We start from the raw sequence: 21,247 nt of genomic DNA, 5'->3' as shown, positions 1-21,247 counted from the left end.
ATGTTGCTAATATCATTTTTGTGGGTGTGATTGAATTACCCACCACTCGTGATGCCAGCATTAGTGGATCTCCATGTAACAGGAGAGCCCGCCTTGCCGCACATGCTGTTACTAAACACCATTACGCAGAGCAGCTGCAGACCTCCTGATAGCAGGACAGGAGGGCCACCTCATTAGGAGGCGATGGGCACTTCACTGATGGCACAGGGCCTGACCCTGAGCTCGCCTCGACAGCCCCACGGGACGGCCTCCTGCAGCAGCAGCCCTGGCCAAAATACAAGTGCCCAGCCCCGGGAATCTGCTGACAGCACTGGGACCCTGCTCGCAGGCTCAGCATCCCGAGCCCTGTGTGCTGCCGCCGTGACTTGGCACGCCGATGCAATAGAGATGTATTTGCTTGGCGACATTTCGACTCCAGGTGCAATGGAGGGCTGCTGAATTCTCTGCTGAGAGCCTGCCTCGCGTGCTGGTGACAGCTACTAACGAGTGGCGAGGTCCTTAAAATCCCTTTCAGAAGTCTTTGCAGAGAGATTAAAATGCCATGGGCGCGTTAGCCGAAGCTATCCTAGGACAGGAGATTTAACAGGAGTGTCCTCCTCAGCCCACTTGCCCCGCTAACCAGTGGTTAGTAAACAAATGATGAGCTTGACTGCCATGCAGAAATATCCCTCTTTAGAGGGGGCTCACACTGGGGAAAGAAAATGGGGTGCGGGGAAAGAGGTAAAGGAGGGGAAAAAAAATAACACAGGATGAGGAGTTCAAGGCTGTTCCATGTTGTTGGCTCCATACTGATAAAAACGTAGTGGCAAACCCTCACACCCACGGATTTGCAATGTACTTTAGTCCCCCATCTTGCCACTGTGACCTGCTCGTCCTCATGCCTCGCGTGCCGGCTGGTTTGGCTGCAGCCACCCTGCTCCAGCACCAGCGGGGACTGCGCTGCTCCCACTCGCCTGGCGGCAGCCCCAGGTCCCCAGCACACCATGGGAACTGCACATCAGGGACAAACGATCTGCTCTTCCAGCTAAGAGAAATCCTTCATTCTTTACACCGAAGTGCGGTAAGAACAACCAAACAAATGCAGGAACCTAGCAGGAGCTAACAGCAGCAAATCCATGTTTCCACAAAGCCAGCTTTTTCTTACCACCCACTGAAAATAGAGATGAAACAACTACAGACCCTAGAAGTGCTGACAGTATTTAACAGCTGCATCGTTACAGTCTGTCTCCCACATCTGTAAGACCTGCAGTCACGTTAGTCCTATTCTTACTGTAGATAATGAGCAGAATCATGCCAGGAGTATATTGCCCTTCTTTCATTGAAATCCCCCTAATGACTACTTGGTCATACTCCATTTTGTCCCACTGCAGCCACCAGTTTTCCTTCCCATTTAGAAGCAATTGCTATGAGTTCATTTTATTCAGGGAGTCAGAAGATTGCCCCATGAATCCTTCAAGCTCCTTGAACCAGCTGTATGATTATATATGTGATAGGAATTCATTTGTCATGCAGATCATACAGCACTTAATAAACTGTATACTAAAATATTTGTGCTAAGTTATCATGGGGTAATTAAAAACATCATGGTGTTGATTTAAGTAAAGGGGAGGGGACAAGAAACATTAAAGATTTGTAGAGAAGCTAAGTTCTAAAAAAAATTAAACTAGGTATGGCTTAGATCCAAATTTCTAGCTTTTCAAAATGAAACTCCAAGGGTGCTGCGGTTTTCTCATTGGATGGGGTTTTGTTACGCAAAGCTGACAGACATCTGATTTACAACCAAAGGTAACCAAAACTTCAGAGATGGAGAGAAAAGCTTTTGGTTCTGACACAGCTTTGGTACCATGATCTCCACAGAGCACATACTCCTCATTACAGTCCTGCTCCAACACTATGCCGTCCTGTGAGTATCACTTGTTCTGCTCAGGAACACAGATATTACAGTGTTGCATTTCCTCCACTTAAAGATATACAAACAGATACAACTACATAAATTACACATAATACTAATCTCTATAAACTTGGAAGTGATTTCTAACCTCAAATAATTATTTTTAAAAACATTTAAATCACCCGATGTCATCAGTAGTCCTTGATGAAATTATCCAAAGGCTGGAGAAAACTATCTCGTAATCACAGACTTAAGCAGTTCCATCTATTTTGATTATTAAAGAAAGAAGTCTGAAAAGTGACTTGATTATAGTGCGTAAGTACATCTGGGAAGAAAACTGGAGGAGAGGGAGAGAATCTAAAAGGTCTTTGATCTGATTACAGCAGGAACCAACAGGTGAAAATCTACCCCAGAAAGTTGATTTGGAAATTGGTCAGAAATTCTGAACAGGGAGCATGGCTAGCCACAGCAACAAACTGTTAACCTTACAGGTAGGTTTGGTATTGTTTTTGTATCTTCAAATCCAGAGGGGTGCTTTTCTGGAAGATATTCTTAACACAAATAAATTGCTATATTCAGTCTGAGAGCAAATGAGGGATATTTAAGGACCTGAATCGACCAGAAAACAATGCTAGATCATCCCTTGGTCTCTTTTGGATCCTAAATTGTATGAATACATGAATTATTTTATCCCTTTTAATTACTAGGTGCCTACTATAAAGAAGCTAAAAAGTTAATGTTCATTTTGAATCAGTGAATTACAGAAAATAATTGAAGTTTCATAATTGGATTATAATCCCAGGAGTACATGGAAATGCTGAACTGAAAAGCTGAAGTAAGGAAAGCATGTCTGTTCCCCCCCTCCCTTTTTTCTTTTTTTTTTTTTTTTTATCACCAGGCAGTAATAGCCATAAATGCTGCACTTATTACCTGTATGACACTGAAACAATAACATGGCTCTGATCTTGCAATAACTGCTCTTTGAACAGACTGCTGTGCTTCCACAAAGCTCATGTGACACTGGGTATCTGTTGGCAGAAAGCTTTTTCCTGAATAGAACCTAAATTACCTAAATTGTCACATGGCTGTTACCTTCTTTATTTGAGGTTGCCACCAGACTAGATGTTTTTCAAATAATCCAAGAGAACCAGAAGCAGAATCCAGAGGTCTCCACTTTCCCTACAGCTCGTGACGGGGACACAGAAATACGTTGCCAAAGAGAAAACCTTTTCAGTGAGATCAACATCTTTTAAAAATTAAGCTGAAAACATTCCATCTTTCCGGTCTCCGTTTTATAACGAGGCAGACAGAAAACCTCTGACGCAGTTGCAAAAATTCTAAGAAATTCCTTCTCTAGTGAACATCTTTTGAAAAAAAAATCAAAGACTTTTTAGCTTTTAGTATAAATCTAGCTGCAGTGCTTGTCACACAAATAATTCTGGGAAGTTACCAAATACTTGGAATGAAGAACATTGCATGCTACATAGCACAGAGCTCTTGTCGATGCTTGTTTGGAATGGTATGGGAAAGTCTAGCAGCTGAACACAATGACATTTTTGTTTTAGTGCTGATAATATTCAATAGCTTTGCCATCAAAGCTGGCCTGCCACTTCCGCTTGTATAGAAATTACAGCCACGTCCTAAGATTCTTGCCATTAGCTGGAAGCAGCGCCCAGGTTATTCCTGTTTAGGGAGGGAACAGGGGGGTTATTAAGCGTTGCTGGTATTGTTTCCTTACAGCAAAGTTTTAGGACAATATATTTCTCAAACAGACAGGAACATCATCTGCATCGTACCTTCTAGAGAAAGGTTACAGAAACATTTCTGCTACACATATGTCAGAACATGAACGGTGCCTCCATCGTCCTCTAAAAGTTGGTGTTTCCTAAGGAGGATAAACAACATCCCACTTGGAGAGCTTCCTACTTTCCTTCTCCACACTCCGTGCATTTATACAGCCATCGTTTCTGCCCTTACACTGCTGCTATCAATTCTCTAAAGACAACAGCTCGGAAAGACCCACTGAAGTAGACACTGAAGAATTTAGGACAACTAATACCAAAAATGCAAACAAATCTAAAAGAGGGCAGGGTGAGCTTCAAAACAGAAGAGCCAAATACAACCAATACAATACCAAAATACAACCAATTTCCTTGCCACAATTCCCATAAAAGACAAAACCACACAAAGGACAGCAGTATGGTAAATAAACAAATTAATAAACAAAATTAATAAACAATTGACTGCCATGCAGAAATATCCCTCTTTAGAGGGGGATCACCCTGGAGAAAGAAAATGGGGCAAAGGGGATAGGTAAAGGGAGGGGAAAAAAATAGGATGAGGAGTTCAAGGCTCTTGCACGCAGTTGGCTCCACATGCACCGAACTGTCCCAGCAAACACCCACAACCTCTGCCAAATCATCAGTGCATCGAAGGAACCTCCTCACTGGAAAGCAGAAACTGAGCATCTAAGTTTTACAGAACGCCTTGGGAGGGACTGGAAAATTCAGACTCTGTGGAGTCTCACGATCATGATGGCTCTTCAAGAGAGCAACACCCACATTACAAAACCAGACATTTGTCTGACAGACATGCACTGTGCAGAGCCTCTGTCCTTTGGATATTTTTCAAGTTATGAGTGTTTTCAGGTTCTTAAATGCTTACATCAATGAGGGGAAGAAAGCCTCACGGATGGACCCAGTGGTGATGCCATGGTTGACTGGCTGTGCACAAAATATGCTGGAGAAATGTTGAAAGGAGGAGGACAAGGAAAGACTGGGAACACACAATCTCAGAACAGGTCAGAAGCAGCTCATTAAGTGTGTTTGCCCTCTTTCTATCTCAACACCCCCCTGCACAGTAAGCAAAACACGTGGCTGTTATAGCCATGCCCTTCACACAGCTACACAGAAGACTCAATATTCCTGTTATGAACCCTCTGTTTTTGTGTGCGCGTGTGTTTTTTTCCCAAGGACTTTAATTAAAATTCATCAGAAGAAATGTTTTCAGCAGCAGTGTCTGAGAATGCTGCCTCCTCCCCTATCTTCCATTAAATCAGGTTCATCCAGCTTGAAAGGAGATGAGAAACTCTCACTGACACTCTGTCACACTCCAGTGAAAAGACGGGCACATTCAAAACAGGGAAGAGTGCAGGTGCTCATTTATTACTTTACGCAGATTATTCTTCTGCCTTTCTTCCTGACAATGCGAACGTTCACATCCCAGATGGAGCTCTCTGTACTGCTGTGGGCATTTGCTGACCTAGGGTTTTGTTTTCCCTGATGAAAAAGGATAGGTAAGAAAAGGATCGGCTCGCTGCTTACTGGGGCAACTTTAATGTTTGTTTTTAAACAACAGAAGACATTTGGAGATTATTGTAATGGGGAATGAATATACAAACAGTTTTCCAATAACAGGTGAAGTAGAAAAACACCTGTGCACATCCACGCCCATATTTACACCCTGCAAAGAGGTACTATCTGTAGAACTGAGTACAAAACTGCAAAACAACTCCGGTGTAATTCAAGTTCACTGAAGCATACCCTTTTGGAGACAGGGAGCAACCCCTAAGTGTTTCCAGCAGCATTAGCAAGGACCATTACTATGAAGACGTTTTCAATGCTACAAATAACAAACCATATCCACAGTGTCATGTTCCTTTTCTGCTTCTGTGTCTGCTTTAGGCATCCTTAATGTTCACCATTAGGTTGCTGACCTAAAATTAACCCGAAATTCATTTTTTCTTCTCTTTCTTACCCATCTTAATCTTCTTTCAGGAAGTCCCTGATACAAAGTGAAAGTACTTGTGAATAATACAGATATCCCCAAGCAGACCCATCAGTGTGCTTCAGCCTGATCTGAACAGACACATTAAAGTGAGAGGAACAAACCCATGTAGTTCCCTCATTGCTTTGTGTCACCGTATTTAGTCCAACGGGGCACCTTTGCTCGATTTGGTCCACTGGTACACCTTTCCCAAGGCCTTCCTGTCCTGATCTCTCTTGAAAAAACAAAGCAAATCTGTTTATGGTTTGTTATTGATTGCCTGTTTGTTTTTTCCTCCCCTTGAAGTATGGGCATTTCTTTGCTTCCCGTGAACGGTGATCTCTTCAACAGAGTTTCACAGCTCTCTCAGAGCCACTCACAGTTCTCGTACTACCAGGACATACTGACCCAAAACACCCACTAAGGTATAAGCAGGAACTAACCTATATGATGCCCCATGGCTCCTATACGAGCTAATCCCACTGAGTGAGTGCTCTTACCCTCATGCCCTTTCAGCCTCTGCAGGATTTCGGAGCAACGGTGTCGAGTGATGCTAATTACAGGAGAGATGTGGATTATGTGGTCCCACTTGAATTAGCACTGAAGCCACAATACACCTTGCTTTAACATACACAACGTTAAGGAAACAAGGAGACAGTCCTTTGGAGACCTCTCCAAAGACATTGGTTGTGTTTTTATTTCTTTAAATCAAAAAAAATCACTGTACTGCTACACATCACAGATAGTTTGTGCTTTGTCTTCACCAGGACCAGCATAAGAGCACCAATTTACACTGGGTAAAACTTCCTTGCCGAACATGAAGCTTACTTTAGGAATTCTTTTGATCTTTTTGGTTTTGAATTTGTTATGGAGATTTTATTTAGGTTAAAATTTATTTTAAGTGTAATTCACAGAAACAATTTCTAATTAACATAATAATGCAGAAAATAAGAAAGGAAGCAAGTTCTTTCCCTACACCTTCTTTTCATCAGTTCTCATATAAAACAAACTTACTGTTATTTTCACAAAAGAAAAGGAAAATAAGAATAGCCAGGAGTTTCAAACTCTTCCTACGTTAACACACAGCAGAACTGGCCATCATGAGCTTGCCATGAAGCTCACACTAACTGAAAATGCTGTACTTGTTGCAGCTATTAACAAGAGACCCTGTCCTGAAAGGCACCTTGAACCCTACTGAAATCTCAGCACACTCAGCAGTTTTCTGTGGGGGCAAAAGGAATGCACAGAGTTCATTTCAAAAATAGTCCAGGATTTAAGTAATGTGTGTATTTTCAATTAATAACCACAGTTACATTATCCTTGGGGCTAGCCCTTTAGCAGAATCCAAACAGCAGCGGTCGGAATATTTATTCAGAGGTTCCACAGGGACAACAACAAGGACGTTCTGCATGGGATGAAAGGCTAAAGTCTCACACTCGATGACTTGCCAAGGAGACAAATCATGATACCTTCAGCCATAAATACATAGATAAATAAATAAATAAATACAACAACAAACTAAGAACAAAAACACATCTTGGGTAATCTGCACAAGATATGGATCTAGAAACTATTCAGAGAAAGAAACACTCACGGCAGTCACAATTTGGTATAGATTTCCCATACCTAGAATACCATATATCTCTGAAATTCTGGTTCATCGTCCACAAAAGTCAGCTTGATCAGCATGCAGACTTGCTGCTCTTTAGGTATGGCTATTTTTACCATTGTTCGTTTAATTAAGTCCTTTTATTTTACCCTCGATCACAAAGTCCAGACTTGTTGAAGCATGATGAGATAGCTAACCCAACCAAGAAGAACAAAGCAGATGGAAATAGAAGATTCCTGAAGGTACGTTATTGGTGCAAGCAGGGAGGACTCAATCAGGACAAAAACATAAGTAAGCTGAAACTATCAGGCTTCAGAAGTTTTAAATAGATTTCTTTAAGACTATAGACTGGGCATGAAAAATTCATGACTTACTCAATACTGACAGGGATTATTTTTTCAATACATTCCAATGTCTTAATAGTGCATTGCACAAGGTTGTGGACTTGTTGTTGTTGTTGCTTGTTTGTTATTGTTTTCTTTTAGTCAAATGTTATTTTAAAGCCAACTTTTCAGAATTTTTTGTTAGTCAGGGGGGCGGCGGGGGGGGAGGGAACAGGACACACGACACACAAAAAGGTACTTTTAATCTCTTTTCCCAAATTCCATTTCTGTTTTCCAAAAATTATATCTATTTAAAGAGTTTGGGGACTGTCTTCTTCAGTGCACACATGCGAGAAAAGACAGACAGAAAGACCAAAATCCTTAGAGGGAAACTGCAAGTTTTTGAAATGAAAAATGTTTCGAAGTAATAAAGCTCAAATGTTTAATTTGTGTGTGAGTTTTCTTTCAGTCTACCTCCACTGGGACATACTTAGTAAGAATGTGATGTGTCCAGTACACCAACGGGGGACTAAGCCATCTGTGTATGTTTTTAAGAGAATTTTGGAACTCTTCTGGATCAAATACAATACCATGCATGAAAATATGAGTGACAGATTATGAATATTTCAAAGAATTATTAATATTTTGCTTGTACATAGATATATTGCTTTCTATAATATAGAATTTTGTATGTAAGGTTGGTTATCTTTCCTTTTGATAACGAGCATATTTTGACCAGAATGGATCATACTATTACAACAGCAGAATCAGCACCTCAGAGTAATAAATGCCAGTGATAAATCTAAAATTGTTTTCATGGAATATTTAAAATCAAATTTTTAGATTAACAAGTTCTGATGATCAGTATGCTCACAGATGGGTGTGAAGCCTCTTTAAAATTAAAAATTAAAATAAACATCAAGAAAGGTTAAGAGAGGCCATGGTCCATTTTTGGAAGTCTCGTTACTCTCTTTTTATGAAAATCCAGGAAAAAGATACATACATAAAAGAGTAACATATTCTTGCTTGCTAAATAGTCCTATTCACTCTTTTTCAATGTAACCTTTGACAGCATCATTGCATAAAGTCCCAAAAGGTACAGTAAAGCCTAGCAGCTGTCTACTGAAAAACAGAATTTGGTGCAGCTTTGCTGGACACATGTTAAACCCAATACTGAGGATCTCAACCACACACAGAAAGAAAATCTTCCAATAGCAATTTTTTTTTTATTTACTCAGTTACTGTACAGCCTATGATGACTTGTTTTCTTTTAGTTATGTGAACAGTTTGACAGATTACCGTGACAAGGTTACTCTTAAATTGATAAAAGGTTTGATTGTGTCGGAACATTTGTCAGAAACGTCTGACACCATGTGTAATGGACTCTGCACTTCAAGCATCAATGGTACTCCAGTCTGCTGTTTTCTGTTTAACGTGCTATATGTACCACCTAAAAACACACAGCAGAAATACAGAAAAGCAGGCAGGATTCACCAAGACAGCCCCTCAGTTTATCAAAAAAATTCCAATGAAAGTGTTTCTCTTCCATAACCACCTGGCAAAAAGCAATTAAATTGAAAAAAAAAATGTTAGGCGTCACATAGAGGGTGGCCTTCTTGCTGGAATAAACCTGGAAGTGGGATGTGCTGTGACAAATACACATAGCCACAAGCATTTCCAGCAAGCCCTGTACTTCTGAGAGAGAAATATTGTGTTTTTAGAACATCATTCCTCAGACCTGCCAAATGTCAGACACTGCAAGTGACAGTTGTACTGCTGGCAGCCTTGTCGCATGCTGGAGCAGAGGAAATGGGTTCAGAAGAGCTCACTTTAGGCACTGGCAGCTAGCCTAGGGGAACCAGTGTCCATAATCTAGCTTTGGTGAATACCTTCCTTCAAGGCAGCTCTCCAAAAATCCTGTACTGCAAATAATATGGTGGTTTACGGAATTCAAATTTTCACCTCATATCCTGTAACAAATTACACCATTACTTCTGTGCAGGAAGCCTACAAGCTAGCACCTTCTGCTGTTTTGTGAATACTTAATACACTAAGTCTTCAGTATATGTATTATCTTTCATTTGCATGATGAGACCCCAGTTTTATAAGCTAAGAGAAAATGTGTATAAAAGACAGCCGTTTCTGAAGACACAAATGTATGTCTTCCTCATATAGCAGCAGATTGCTGTTATACATACTGCATATTTTGAAAACAGTTAAGAAAACTGGGATCTAGACCTTAATCCATCTCTACTATGTAACCATCTGCGAAGGTAAAGAAAATGTCTTGCAAACTATTAAGAATCTACATGCTGTCATGACAAATTCTTCTATTTTCATATATTTAAGTTTTCCTATGTCATCTTTCCCTTTTGCTTTGATAAATACTTTTAGTATTCTTTAAAAAAAAAAAAAGGCTGAACAACTATCTGGTTTCTCCTCACTTCCACTCAGCCAAAGGATAGAAAATCAGCAAAATAAATGTCAGCATTTTTCTTAAAGAGCATCTGTTCACACAGGAACTCCATGATAGCAAGACAAAGCCCTCTAATCACAGACCAGATTAAGTTTAGTGGAGCACATTAAAAATTGCCAAAGGAATTTGCCAAAAGGAAACTCTCAGTTGATGTGCATTTCCCATACGAGGACAAAGGGGTAGGGACGCGCACTCTGAGCTGGATTCAAGTAACCCACAGCCATCTTATGCCTCACGCCATGACTGCAGCACTAAGCGCCGCTGCCATGAAGCTCCTATAGGAATAGTTAGTTCATTCCTGATCAGCTGCTCAGCTGAAAGCATTTGTCTGAACTTGGAAAGGGTCAGGCTGCAAGAAGATGTCTAGCAAAATAGCTTTCCGAATGTCAGCGGAGCTACAGTCAATTTATACCTGCTGAGGATCTGGCCCTTGAACTGGGATTATCTGTGACTGTCACAAGTGGGAAGTGTCAATGGCTATGGTTCGTACAAATGTCAGGCAGGTATACTAACAATTCCACTTGCATCCAATATGAAAAATCACCAGCATGCTATGCTGCTGTGAACAGTGAACCACTTCAAGCTGTACTGACTTCAGCAACAGAAAGTCACAGGGAAGAGTCCCAAGCTAACATCATTTTCTTAAAGTTCATATATCACTTCAACACGACTTCTACTTCCACTCCCGCTCAGTCAGGTATGCATAAGGTATATTCTGGGAGGTCCTTCAGCACTTCTGGTGAAAACCAGGAAGTGCAGAATGACATATAAATGTAACATACCATTACATATTTACTCCTATTCCAAACTTTAAAACAACAGCAATTTGGGTTCAGGTCAGTAGGTCAGCCACAGACTGTTCCTTACGTCACCAACATCCATTTTTGATCCCTATTTGAAATGCTGATTTGCAATGAAAAAATATCAGAGATGTTGTTGTTTTTAGGAAGAGACTATTGTATGACAAAAGCACTGCAGTTATGTATCGCAGAGTGGGTGGATTTTTATTTTTTTTTTAAAACATTCTTAAAACAAAAAAGATTACCTTAAATTCTACCCAGGTGATCTCTGCTTGGATTCTCAAACTGGATCATCTCCCTCCCACATTATCAATAATAATCAGGACACTGGAAGTCCAGTCAGGTTCTCGTATCTACCCTTATTGCCCACTAATTGGTCAAATGAGGAGGGTTAGCCAGCTGCAATATTTTTGGAAACAGCTCTGTTGATGATGCATGAGGAGCAAAGAGCTCCTTCCTACTTCCTTTCCAGTTTTAACAGTGTTAAAACACAACAAAATTGATATTTATCAGCAGAATCTGCAAACATGACTCTAGAGATGAACAGGGAAGTAGAAGGTGCTACTTTCTACATCATCAGTTCTCAGTGGAACTACGGTTAATGAGATGTTTGCTACAAGGACACCTTCCACAGTTTTCATACTTCTCAATCTCTGAGCCCAGCAATGTGTGACACAGCAATTGAAAGATGTGATAAATGACCGAGGTGGGAACACCCATGTTTTGTTGTGCACAAGGTTATGATTCACAGATTATTGTAACTATAAAATCTGTCATTAGGGAGGTTTTCTTGCCATGCAAATTTCTTTTTTCTTTTTTCTTTTTTTTGTTAACCGGAAGAAAGAAACCAGATAAATATAAGTTAATGTGAAGGTCCTCATCATCTCTCCGTCCCCAAAACTCATTACCAGAAGGTTTTCAACAGGCATTCATTATCTGTTCAAACTCAAGGAGTAATGGTTAACTTTCAAGCGCATCAGGGTTCTGACACCTTTTTTTGTGGATAAACACAAGTGTTAAGTGAAAGACCAGCTTTAACATTTTCTTGCCCAAAGACACCGAGTATTTTAACTGCACTTACGGCTGGCACAGCTTGATAAGATCCTGGTCAGTGGTGCCGGGTGGAAGGCCTCGAATGTACAGGTTGGTTTTACTCAACTGCTCTCCGCTGCTGTTGTTGCTGCTGTTGTTGCTGCTGTTTGTGCTGGGGCTGGGAGGAGCCATGGGGTGGGGAGCTGGTGCATAGGACTGCTGGAAACAAAAAGAGAAAAGAGGCTGTTACTGTGCTTTGTCCGGGTAGCAATGAATGAAGGGCATTCCCCTCCCGTCCCCCTGCCCACCTCCAGCCACCTGCTCCCATAGTGCAGGCATCCACCCTGGGCCAGTAACACCCCTCAGAACTCAAAACAGGGCCGAGATTTGGGGTTCGGCCGAGGCTATGAAGTGCCTTATTTCACTCTCCGTGCTATTGTTTAGAGTGGAATTTAAGTAGCTCAGTTATGAGACTATTTTATCTAGATCCCAAAATTAGGCTCTGAAATGATGGATACTCAGAAGTAATTAGCATTACAGAAAGAAGTTAAACACAATCTGCTTTAAGAATATTCCGAGATAAAAATAAGAATATCTAGCCAAAGGTATGGGAGCTGATACCAGAAGCCTAAGCAATCTTTCCTAAATACAAGGAGCATCCAGTACACGCAGAGCCAGGTGGCAAGGAGCTAGGCAGCTTAAGAGAGGAAGAAACAAAGCAGCCTGGAAACACTCTGCCATTACGGATGGCTTTCACAACAGAAAACAGGGTTTGGAAAATAAGATCAGGATAGCACCTCCCACCCTTAGAAACTTACCCACTTCTGAACAACCACAAACCACACACAACCGCTGAGAAGCATCACTTCAGAAGGGAGGCATTCCCACGGGGAAACCAATATGCTCTCGTAACGCTCTGGAAAATACGTGCTCTGAAAGAAGACGCACCCTCAGGCTATAAAAATTACCTAAGCGCCTCTGATATGGGGAAAGAGCAGTGAATTTAAGCTGCTTCAACCGTCCCCAGCTCACTGACCACCAGTATGTTTGCTTGCAACAGAGTGCCTGCCAGGAGAGAGGGCTTGGCAGAGAGGGGATGGCTCCTGCCACCACTGTGACCTGCGTGGAAAAGCTGAGGCACAGGTGAGAGAGAAGTCTGGGGAGCTGGGGGATGCGGCGGGGAAAAGCTGGTTTCTGCAAGAAGATCAGCGTATTCTGGTAGCAGAATCCATGGATGCAGCTGCAGGTAAATGATGGGCCAATGCTAAGCTAACCACGGTGTGCTAATGGGCTAATAAAGGCAAAACATACACAATTTGCATTATAGCAGCAGTGACACTTTAGTGACTTCTGATATATGGTAGTTCTGCGCTTAGGACCTGAATAGAGAAAATCTTGAAGGCTGTAAGTAATTCTGATCATGCTAATCAACTGTCCCTTTCATTTTGGTGGCCCTACTTTAGTGCTCATAATTATGTACATAAGAAATCAGAGCCTTGGTAGGAGGATATTTTTAAATTAGTAGCTTTAAACTCTTTCAAACAAGTCCCTTTTACCTAAATGAGTCAAAAAAAAAAAAAAAAAAGGGAGAACTTAAAGGGAGCATCACTGATTGGTGAAGCTCAGAGGCTTTGATGAAACAAAGCACCACGCTTGCTGTGATGCCTTTCCTGCTGCCTTCTCCCTCCTCCTCCCCAGTTTCTCTCATGTAAACCAGGTCGGTGGGCACACACCATCGAGTGTTAGGACAACACAATTCCTCTACAATCCAGCCAGGCTGTAATGCGACTCAAGCAGGATCCACTAAAAGGAAAAATCAGCTTAATAGACAGTGGGATCACCACACTGGCAAGTAATGACATTCACTCTGATCTCCAGTAAAAGAGAAAGGGCAACGTGCTTCCTTCCCCCAGTATCTCTGCAGATACTTTTGCTGACAATCAAAAGCACTTAATGCATACAGATCGTATTTCCCTGCACACACAGTTTACCACTGGGTAATCCTCATCCAGCCGAGCTTCAATGTCATTCCCAGACACAGAGACTCGGAGCAGCAGCCCCGAGCTCCAGCACAGGGAACCGCCTCGGCTGCACCCCAGTGCCACGGGCACGGCCAGGAAATCAGCTCCACCATGTAGCTGTGATCACGCTGCAGACAATGGTAACCTCCACCAAAGGCATAAGAGCATGCATCTTAAAATATCCGGCTGAAAGCATATTTAAATCTCTGGACACTCCGGGGCCATGGCAGAGGTACGTGTGACTGCAGCATTCATTTCGCTTTAGCATCGCACCAGCACAGGAAACATTTTAGCTTTAGCATAGCACCAGCACAGGAAACATCCCGTGGTAATTTTGCACATTTTCAGGACTGGTAATGTTAGAAAAAAAAAAGTCAAGGTAACATTCTCACGCCTTTACCCTCCTACTTCCAAGTTTAATGTACACACTGCATGCATGTGAATGACATAAGGACACAATGCCAGAATTTTCTGCACGTCAATAAGGTGCTATGTACTTTAATTATTAATTGTTATTATTATATATGTCTTAGCAGGGGATAATGAATAAATGGCCTATTCTCACACCACCCTAATAAGCAAGAAAAAAAAAAAAGTGGAAATATACCTCTGAAATATAAAGGGCAATTTTCACTCTATTGTAAGATCTTTATCTTCACACAGAGGAAAGTACTAGGGGCCTAATTCTAATTTAAGCCTAAACCATTTTATCCCCTCAGCAAGCTGAATGGGGACCTAGAAGTGAACCTGAATTGCATTTACACTGATTTTTAAGGCCACCGCTAATAATAATAATAATAATAATAAAAAGTCCTTGTTGCACCCCGAGAATTAGGCCATGGGACACAGCAGGTCTCTCAAGCTAGAGATGCTGCAGCCACAAGGCAGGCACAAATGTCCAGGCTCACCACAGCACCCAGCGAGATGCTTTACGGGTTGGCAGAGCTGCGGCCGTACTCCACTTTGGAGGCTGCTGACCTTCTCAGGCCAGCGAGCGCTGCTACGCTCCCAACCCTCTCTTTGCTAATAAATCTCAGGCACTGCAAGCCCACAGTAATTTCCATGCACATCCAATACCCCAGAACACCGTCCGCAGAAAGATTACAAAATTGCCTGTACTAGGGCTGATGACATCTTCTGGCCAGTCGCCAGGCTAAAAGCTTCAGGTCAGAAGAAAGCTTTGAATTCTTGTTTCCTGAGCCGAGGAGCACACGACTGATGGCAGAAGTATGCGTTTCGCCTCCAAATGAGCAGAGGGTCTGTTTGTTAATCTCCACCTAATAAGGGGAGTGAAAGAAACGAATGGCAACCTGCTGATGATCCAAGATATGGCCCGCTCACTGCAGGATCCCAGACGGTGCTGAAGGGGGGTAGCCGCACACACCTGATGGCTGGGGATTCGGGTCTGGTTCTGACATGGGCTCCCTCCGCGGCTGCAGGCAGTTAACGCAGTTAACTTCCATGCCACGAGAGCCACGAGGAACACAGCACTGACTCAAAAAACCCTGCCACCAACTGCAGACATCTGGGAAAGAGGTTTTCCCAGCATGGCCAAGCACTGGACCTGCAGCACTAGGAAAACAATATTTTATTATGCAAAATCTACATGGTTTACTTCAAAAGGCAGCTGGAATTCGGAGCTGACTTGGCCGTTAATTTTTCACATAACCAATGCAACCAACTCGTTTTTCAATTCTCATGCTTCATTATTCAATGGGGAGTGTGGGGGGAAGGAACTGGTTTGTAGATCATTCCAAGCAGCTTATTAATTTAGCATGGCTGGCTAATAGGATTTGTTTTCATCTTTGAAAAATGAATGAAATTTCTTCTTTTTCATTATTTAAAAGTAAGAAATTAATGTGCTTAATTCTCATGCAGTCTCAGGAACACACCCTTGCTCTTACGCCCTAGCAGTGAGCCCTCTGAAACAAAGTGCCCCATGCGCACAGCTAAGCGTGAATAATAAGACACCTTGGTCTTTCTTACTCAATAACCCAGAAATGCCGAACCAGAAGCCTCTTTGGTTACAAAACGAACAGCACTCCTCCTTCCAACATGCAACCTCCTTACTCAAGAATGGTATTTTTCTTCCCATGGCAACCACAGCACTCCTATGTAGTTTTTTGCTTGCTGCAAGTTTAGTCTAAAGCATTCTTCTTCCAAAGCAATACACTCTTTAAAAAGGCAAATTTTAAATATTTTTCACATACAATTTCTTCTGGATGGGAATCACAGGCCCCAGATGCCAAGTTGTAGAGTCTGCTTTATTAGCAGCAGCTGGCTCCTTGGCAGGCTTCTGAAGCAGTCGGGCTTGTGGTTTTGGAGTGGCCTCAGAGCCTAGGATGCAGCTGGACAGCTATGCTAATGGAGTAGCCAATTTGTTTGTATTCACCTTTGGTTATCCCAAGTTTGTACTCTTTTATCCACTTGAAAGCAAAGTCTTGGAAAGATTCCCCAATAACACTGATATGTTGACTTTTCCTATTGAAGTACATATTTTTTAATAAAAACATATATATATGACTCCAGCATGCAGTTCTCCATTAAAACATGTGTTATTTAACCAATTGTGAACATACACAATCCATTTCACTTTGAACGGAGTGTTTTCCAGCTGCTAGCTTCATCTCACTTAGAGTCCAATTGCAACACAATTCCCTTAGCTTCTGATTGAGAAGATAAAATACAGCAAAGTAAATACAAATAAATTGTGCAAATATCAGTTTACAGCTCACACTAGCAAAACTCTCTTCTGTTTACACACTACTGTACAAAGAAGTAATTTCTGAGAGCTGGAGGGTTCTTGCTGGCCAATTTTAGTAATGATGAGAGGATGCCACCAACTTACAGGCCTGTTTATGGGATTTTGTAGCTGATAGAATGACAAATCTCATATTAAGCCAAAGATGATCACAGTTGAAGAGAGATCAGAGAGGCAGGGTAAATAGAATAGAAAGAATGAGATGAAAAACAGAGCAACTCTTCTGCCTTAGGCTGGCATCCTCAATGAGGAACAGCACCACAAGGTAAAACGTATTTCTTGTCCACAGCCAGGTAGAATAGAGAAGTGAATAAGAGATGAACAACAAAACTGGCAACACAGAAACTTTGTGCATTTTTAGAAAGGCTGCAGTCAGAGGAGCTCAAGTCATAATTTTCCTCCAATGTGCCACCCCAAGCCAGTCATTTAGATTCTCAGTTTAGCCACCTGTAATGATTCTTCCTTACCTTTACATGGCTTATATAATGCCCTGTGATTACTGGACGGAAGACTATTGAGGACTGCAATATTACTTAAAACTGGGGAAAATATAGAAATATAACTTAACAATACAATTATTCCTGATTCTTTTGCAGACAAAAATGATTTCTGCATACCATAATTTTGCTTCCCTATACCTAAACTCAATGAAATCATTTCAAAGCTTAAGAAAATAAAATGTCAATTGAATTAGCTTTCTCATGGATTATATATATATATATATATATATGTATTTAAAAAAAAAATAAACTTAGAATTATTGAATGACAAGTGCTCTCTTGCTTATACTTCTTGAATACACTGAACTTTTTTTTTTCCATTCTGTTCCAAACAATATCTTTAGTCTATAAGAAAGAATTGTCATTATGTTTGGCTCACCTTTACTTTTCCCACAAAAACAAACAAAAAAATCACTTCTGAAAAATGACAATCATTTAAAAATAAAAGTCCTCTAATTGGCACAATAGTCATTCTACAGTCGGATTAAAACTGGAATTTGATGGGTCAGTAAGGTACTTCTTGAGATCTTTGTTTCACACACAAAGCTGTTGAAATTAGTAGGCTAAATATTCCTGAGGCTTGCAATTCCCTTGAAGCCAGCACGAAGAACTGAAGCTCCATAAAGCACAAACTGAGGAAGAATTTCGCTCAGTTTAAACTCAGTCTTCTCTGCCCTAAAATACTTCTCCTCAAATCATGACTGCCTACCTTGTAGCATTTAATAAACAGCTACAGGTAGACAATACATAGCAAGAATCCAAGAGAAGAGGAAGTCCTTTGTTGGACTGTATCTGCAAAGTACGTCTCATTTTATGCAATTCTACATCCATTTAATGCATGCAAATGCATTAAAAACAAGCTTCTTGGCTATCTTTAAGAGCACCGAAAGTTTACAATTGTTAACCAGGGTGACATAAACCAGAAGCTCGATTTTTTGTAGTTGTTGTTTCTCACTGATCGCAGTATCTTCTGTTTCCCCTAGGACTGACGTATTTCATTCGGCTGTGGAGTCAATCTGTACACCACCCAATTTCCCACCATTATCTAACGAGAAACTTCAAAAGCACATTGGTCAGGTGGAAAGCGGCTGATTTTGAAGTGTGATGAAGTTTAAAGAACAAAGTGGATTAGAGCACGTATTATTAGGATAGACTGATGGCCGTCTCTCCTGAGGATGAGCAGGCCTCAGCAAAAAAACAGTGCAAGGCCCAGGAAGGACACGGAGATGGAGAGAGTCATTTGCAGGCTGGGAAGACCCTGACCAGCGCTGCTCCTTGGTTTTGGCCACTGCAAAAATGTAGCTGCAAAGGCACCAAAATCAGCCTTTCGCCGTCCCCTCCCTACATTTTGCTATACCAGCAATAAAACTACTCATCTCTCACAAGTGATTTTCTGTTCCCCCTGCACTGCCTGAGGCTCCGAGCAAAACTACAGCAGCTTCCCTGAATTTAGGGCCTCTCACATCCAGGCAGGAGGGTACAATTTAGTCCATAGCACTAAAAAGCCAAAGGCTAGGAACAGAGCCATGTCACCAAAAAATATTTTCCGCTCTGGAAAGTAACCTCCCCGGCCTTGTCCCCTCCCGTGTACTTGGTGGCAGGAGCCCTGGTGGCAGGCCTTTCCTGGGGCATTATTTATCTCCCAGCACGGGAGGAGAACTCTTCCGTTGGATAAAGTATTTTGGCAGGTTGGCAAACTCATAAACAATAAGCTATATTCTTTGTCATAAATTAGTGTTATTGCTTCATTAGCCGATCCATTCATATTTTACTGATGTACTGAAACTAAATGTGAACAGAATCTAGATCTTAAAAGTACTAAATCCGGGCAATCTGGACTATAAAACATTGCAATTCCCCCAACAAGAATATTTGAGAGCACAGATCAAAATATTACAGCAATTACTGCCTGTGATACAACAACTTTGTGGTGAAAAAATGGAGATAAAAGTAACTTTAAGTAAGCAGAGATTATTATTTGTGTTTACATTTCCAAACACTTTTGGGCTATGGTGATGAGTTTTCAGTCCATCTGAAGTTTTCGAATAAAAACACAGACTGAAAATCTGATCATATAGCTCACCAAATGTTTGCAAAACCAAACAGGGCTTTGGTTCTGAGAAGCTAAATTTACTCTCTGGGTATTTGTTTACATGTGGCAGACTAAAAGTGTCTTGGAAATGAGACGTAGGAGGCACGTGCTGTGTTATACTGCTTCTCTGCACCCAGTCCACACATACCACAGTGTCAACACTGATGCAAGAACCTGAGCATAACAAAAGCCCATCACATAAAACTGAACTTAAAGCACAGAAGAGAAACAGAACATCTGATATAATCTTTCCTCTCCACACGAGAACTTGGTGAGCAGAGATCAGAAGCAGATGTTTTCGTGTTTTGTGAAACAAAAGACCAACTAAAAAGGTTTGCTTTCTTTTTTTTTTTTTTTCCTCCAAAATCTGAGAGATTTACTCAGCTTGTCTTTCCTATGCAAGAATTCAGTGGGAACTCTGCCACTTAACGTGCAAATTGTTGGGATGGAGGAACCAGAGGTGGCAAAGCTCCCCATGAACAGTCCCCATCACCTCCCCACCATGCCACAACACTTTTGTAGGTATGTACAGGGCACCTCTGCCCCCTCCACCCAGCCTTATATAAAAATGAGCTGTGCCTCTCCTCCTGCGGCCAAACCAATCCACAGAACAGAGAGTTTGGGAAGGGTTTGTCCCAAAGACAACAACATGATGCCATCGGGCCAGAATTTGGGGCATTCCGCAATAGCTGGAGCTTGTGCTTCCTTCGGGGCCCTTTGGGCTACAGCAACACCCTACTCCCAGGCCAGGGGCCAGAGGATGCACGCAGAAAATATGAGCCATCACAAGTCTCACCACGTGTTTGCTTCCAGTGCAAACTCCTTTAACAAGTACTTGATAACAAACAGTTTTTAGAAAAAGTGCCCGTACAAGTCATTACAGCTGATACCTAAGTCTTGCATAGGGAGACCAGGAGAGAGCCAACCTCACGAGACAGATACCTGTAATGTCATTTAAAGGACAGCTAGAATGCCCTCTGACAGTAAGCTGATACTGCTGGGAGAAGACTGATAACAGCAGCTAGGATTAAGGCATCAGCCTACCGGGGTAGCTGGCCAAGGCGGTGCTGAGCACCCTCATGCTTGTGACAGCCCCAAGTGTGGCAGTGCTGAAGGCAGCCAGGGCAGCTGCATGTGGGATCACCAAAAACAGTGCCACGGGAGGCAGCTGGGTCTGAAACCCTATGTTAGGAGCCCCTATGTCCCATTTTAGGTACTTCTCTGAATTCTTAAAGCAAGTTGTCTGTGAGACAGAGTCAGATTTGTAATGAAGTCACCATTAGATGAGCTACAAAACTGCCTGGGTCCATGTAAAAACTGAGGTGAAGGAATAGGTTTGCAAACCTTCAAGGAACTTGGCGATGAGATGAAAGCTGCAGATCTTCATCTGGAGAAAAGCAGCTTTGAGCATCACGCTACCAGCATCCTAGGCACACACAGCTTGTTTGGTACCTAGGAGGGTCACCAAAATTTGCCATGACAAATTTTTGGATTTAAGCACTTGCTTTTTCAGCTAATTCACTGAGTGCTCAAACTCATATGCCAAGGGAGTTTCAGACAGATGAGTACTCTCCACTTTGTTACTGGAGAGTCTTTCTGGTGTCCTACAAAACCTCCAGATTTCATGCATCAGGTATGTGAGGTAGTGTGGGAAACGCTATTTAGTTTTCTTTGATTTAACAAGCATCTACTATAATTTACGTTTTCACTTTTTTCCAGACATCAATCAAATCCACTTGAGGCAAAATTTACTAAATAAACTAAATAATTAATGCAAAAATAGAGAACCTCTTTATTCTACATTTGGAATTTTCAGAATTAGACTCAATTTATTTACAGCCATTTCTATCTTTTTCCTTATAATTCAACTTTCTATAAGGATGCCATTTTTGAGGATTAATTTGCTCAAGCATGCAGTGAATGGGGGCAAAGAAAAAGAAGAAAAAACATTCGTCTTTTAATCTATGAAGAAAAATA

General features: G+C 41.6%; 1 protein-coding gene across 13 annotated transcripts in view; it reads right to left on the bottom strand.

Annotated features, from left to right (window-relative positions):
- RBMS3 (RNA binding motif single stranded interacting protein 3) overlaps nt 1–21,247 on the bottom strand; it is a 702,788-nt gene that overhangs the window by 334,826 nt on the left and 346,715 nt on the right. For 11 of the 13 annotated variants that reach the window (XM_066991135.1, XM_066991136.1, XM_066991145.1 and 8 more), the window contains one exon: nt 11,946–12,115. In XM_066991135.1, coding sequence (XP_066847236.1) covers nt 11,946–12,115 — 170 coding nt within the window. The remainder of the gene's footprint in view (nt 1–11,945; nt 12,116–21,247) is intronic. The other 2 variants (XM_066991137.1, XM_013192710.3) reach the window with 1 other exon arrangement.

Source organism: Anser cygnoides, chromosome 2, assembly GCF_040182565.1.
Source record: "Anser cygnoides isolate HZ-2024a breed goose chromosome 2, Taihu_goose_T2T_genome, whole genome shotgun sequence".
Lineage (NCBI taxonomy): Eukaryota > Metazoa > Chordata > Aves > Anseriformes > Anatidae > Anser > Anser cygnoides.
The sequence above is the reverse complement of the archived record's forward strand: the minus strand, read 5'-3'. Positions and strand labels throughout refer to the sequence as shown.